Source organism: Chrysochloris asiatica, unplaced genomic scaffold, assembly GCF_000296735.1.
Source record: "Chrysochloris asiatica unplaced genomic scaffold, ChrAsi1.0 scaffold00078, whole genome shotgun sequence".
Classification (NCBI taxonomy): Eukaryota; Metazoa; Chordata; class Mammalia; order Afrosoricida; family Chrysochloridae; genus Chrysochloris; species Chrysochloris asiatica.
In genome coordinates this window covers 7007463-7010169 of record NW_006408596.1, presented here as the reverse complement: position 1 = coordinate 7010169, position 2707 = coordinate 7007463, and the positions used below count along the sequence as shown (strand labels likewise).

The following is a 2707-nucleotide window of genomic DNA, read 5'->3' as shown; positions in this document are numbered from 1 at the left end:
TACCAAAAAAGTTCTTTCTGTTCAAAACTCAGCCTCATTCTAGAGAACTGGCTCTGGCTCCTCTCCTGTCTGAATGGCAGGAAGCAGCCTTCCACTGGTTCCCCCTTTGGAATCTGCCCACCAAGATGGAACTTCCAGAAGTCACTTGGGGGCAATTCTTCTTATGCCCCAAAGTTCAAATGGGTTCCAGGAAGAAAAAAAAAATTTCAGCAGCCCATTTGTCCGGACTGAAGTTGTGATTGTGGCTCTCAATGGACCATCCCATCCTCCTATTTCTTCCAGAAGCAGCCTCCACAGCCTACAAGCACAACCCACCCAGGCCCTCCCACTCCCAACTCCCTGCGCAAACCCTGACAGAGATCTCCTGGAGAAGGTACCCAAGCCACGCATCCACAGACCCACACACAACACCCCGTCCCTGACTCACAGCTGGCAACATTAACTCCAGAAGTAAATAAAAGGTGAAAGTCAGAACCCAAAATAGATTCCCCACAGTAAACCTCCCTCCCACTCCCTTCCGCGGACCAGAGGAGGCCAAAACGCACACAAAGCCCTTGGCCTTTCAAGAGTCTCCTTAGGACCTTTCTCCCTGCCCTCTGAAGCATCGTCCATTCCTCCGCCCCCCCCCCCAACCCCAACCCCTAAGTCTCAGCTTCCTGTGCACTCTGAGGACAGGGGATGGGAGGAGAACGGGCAGCCTGATGGCAGATAATCACCCCAAAACAATAGGCCACTGTCTCTCCACTCCCAGGTCATTCCGGCTGTGCCAAGAAGATTCTTTCAGAGCCGGCAAAGTTGAGGCCTCATTTGCTCAGTACTGAGAGGAGCAGTAGGAGCCAATGCGCAGCGATAACAGAAGCTGGGGACAGGCGGTAATTTAACAAATTCTTGGGCACAACCAGCTATTGTTACCGGTAAACAGGAGCCAGTGGTTGACCTGAGCAGGGAGGCCTGGGGCCCAGGGAGTATGGGGGAGCGTGGAGAGAGGAGAGCAGACTGTCTTGTCTCCCGCAGACAGACACACAGACAAGACACCTCCATCACAAAATCATCCCTTCTCTGACTGTCTCTGTTTTCCTGGCGCCCTGAAGCCTGGCCTTAGGCAGCGCCCCCTGCAGGGCCCAAGACACTGTGGCGCAGCAGTGGGACAGTAGCATAACGTTCTAGGAGTTTGAAGGCCAAACAAGCAGTGTCTTGCTAAGAGCTCATCCACATAGGGTCGGTCTGGATTATTTTCAGGCAAGCTAGTGCTCTTCTCATAAATCCTCTTGTGGGAAAAGCAGGTTCGATCGAGCCTTCCACACAAAAGCCAAAGTGCACTGACCAACAGTGGGGGAGGGGGAAGGGACGGAGAGACTCAGAGGGTCTGGAATGGGACACGGAGGGCGGGGGTGAACGTTCAGAGCCAAAATACTAGTTAGAGTTGAGGTGGGTCTCTACAGCCCTGACTCACCCAGTTAGGGCTATGGGAGGGACCTAGCCCCACCCCAAGCTCCGTACTGAGGCATCCCGATTAGTACTTATAGGGAGGGAGGTGCTAGTAGCTGCCTCTCCTCCCATTAGTCCTGGGGGGCTTAGTAAGGATGAAGCATCTCATAGCAGACCTGGGTTTTTTCTCCTCTCTCCATGCCTCCCCCCTCAACTCCAAAGACAAAGTTTCTGAGCATGGCAGCCCTCCTACTCAGAAAGCCCCTCCTCTTTCAAGACCCCAATCCAGCTGTCCCCTCGGGAGAGTCCTGACCCTCTCCTCATCCAGCAGCTTCCCTCTCCCAAAGGACCCCCCAAAGCCCCAAGGGACACTCACTGTTTTGGAGTCGAGCTCGTGCCGCGATTGCGCCAGCACTTTATCCACCCCCGCCTGGTCCATGAAAGTGACGAAGCCGAAACCCCTGCGCGCCGTAGTGAGGGAGAGGCAGATGGTTACAAGGCAGTGAGTGGCAAATGGAGGGGGACGAGCCGGTAGTCGGAGGAGGGGGTGAAGGGCTCACCTGGATCTCTTGGTCAGGGGGTCCCGCATCACCAGACACTCCTTCACCTCCCCGAACTGGCCGAAGTATTCGCGCAGCCCTTCTGTAACCACACACTCGCCTTCGGACCAGCTCGGGCCCGGTGCCCTTCCCCCCTCCCCCCCGCTCCGCGTCCTTTGCCCCCGGTGACCCCGGCGCGGCCCGGCCGCCCCCGCGCCAAGCTGCCCGCTCACTATCCCCCCTGCCCTCACCCAGCTCCCGTGGAGCCTCCGAGCGCCCACGGGGGCCCGGGGAAGCTGAGGGCCGAGCTGGGCTGGAGGGGGTACGGCTCCGGCCGGGTTCCCGCCGCTCCGGGAGCCGCCTCACAAAAGTTTGAGCCGCAGGTGCGAGTCGAGTTGGCGCTGCCGCCGGCGGGTCCCGGGGCCCAGTCCACCCTCCCGATGCTCCCTGAGCCCCTCATCTGCTCCGATCCACCCGCGGGGCCGTGCGCGTTCGCCCACCGCCCAGATTCTTAGGGTCTCCGGGCGGGGCGCGAAAGAGGGCGCGGGGGCGCCCAGGGTCAGCAGGGCGCAGGGCCTGGCTGGGGGGTCCGGTTCTGGGGCGCCAGGGGGTCCAGGGTGCCCTGCCGGGCCGGCGGGCGCTCCCGGGCTCGCTCACCCTGCGTAGTCTGCCAACTGAGTCCCCCGATGAACATCTTGCTGCGGGAGGAGGAGAGACACAAAGGGCCCGCGTGAGCGCCG

General features: G+C 59.7%; 1 protein-coding gene across 1 annotated transcript in view; it reads right to left on the bottom strand.

Annotated features, from left to right (window-relative positions):
• The window catches only part of MSI1 (musashi RNA-binding protein 1), a 22101-nt gene extending 19440 nt beyond the window's left edge, over positions 1-2661 (bottom strand). The window contains exons 1-3 of the mRNA XM_006865446.1: positions 2625-2661; positions 1989-2070; positions 1805-1889 (exon numbers count right to left, since the gene is read on the bottom strand). Coding sequence (XP_006865508.1) covers positions 1805-1889; positions 1989-2070; positions 2625-2661 — 204 coding nt within the window. The remainder of the gene's footprint in view (positions 1-1804; positions 1890-1988; positions 2071-2624) is intronic.
• Positions 2662-2707: the final 46 nt, after the last annotated feature.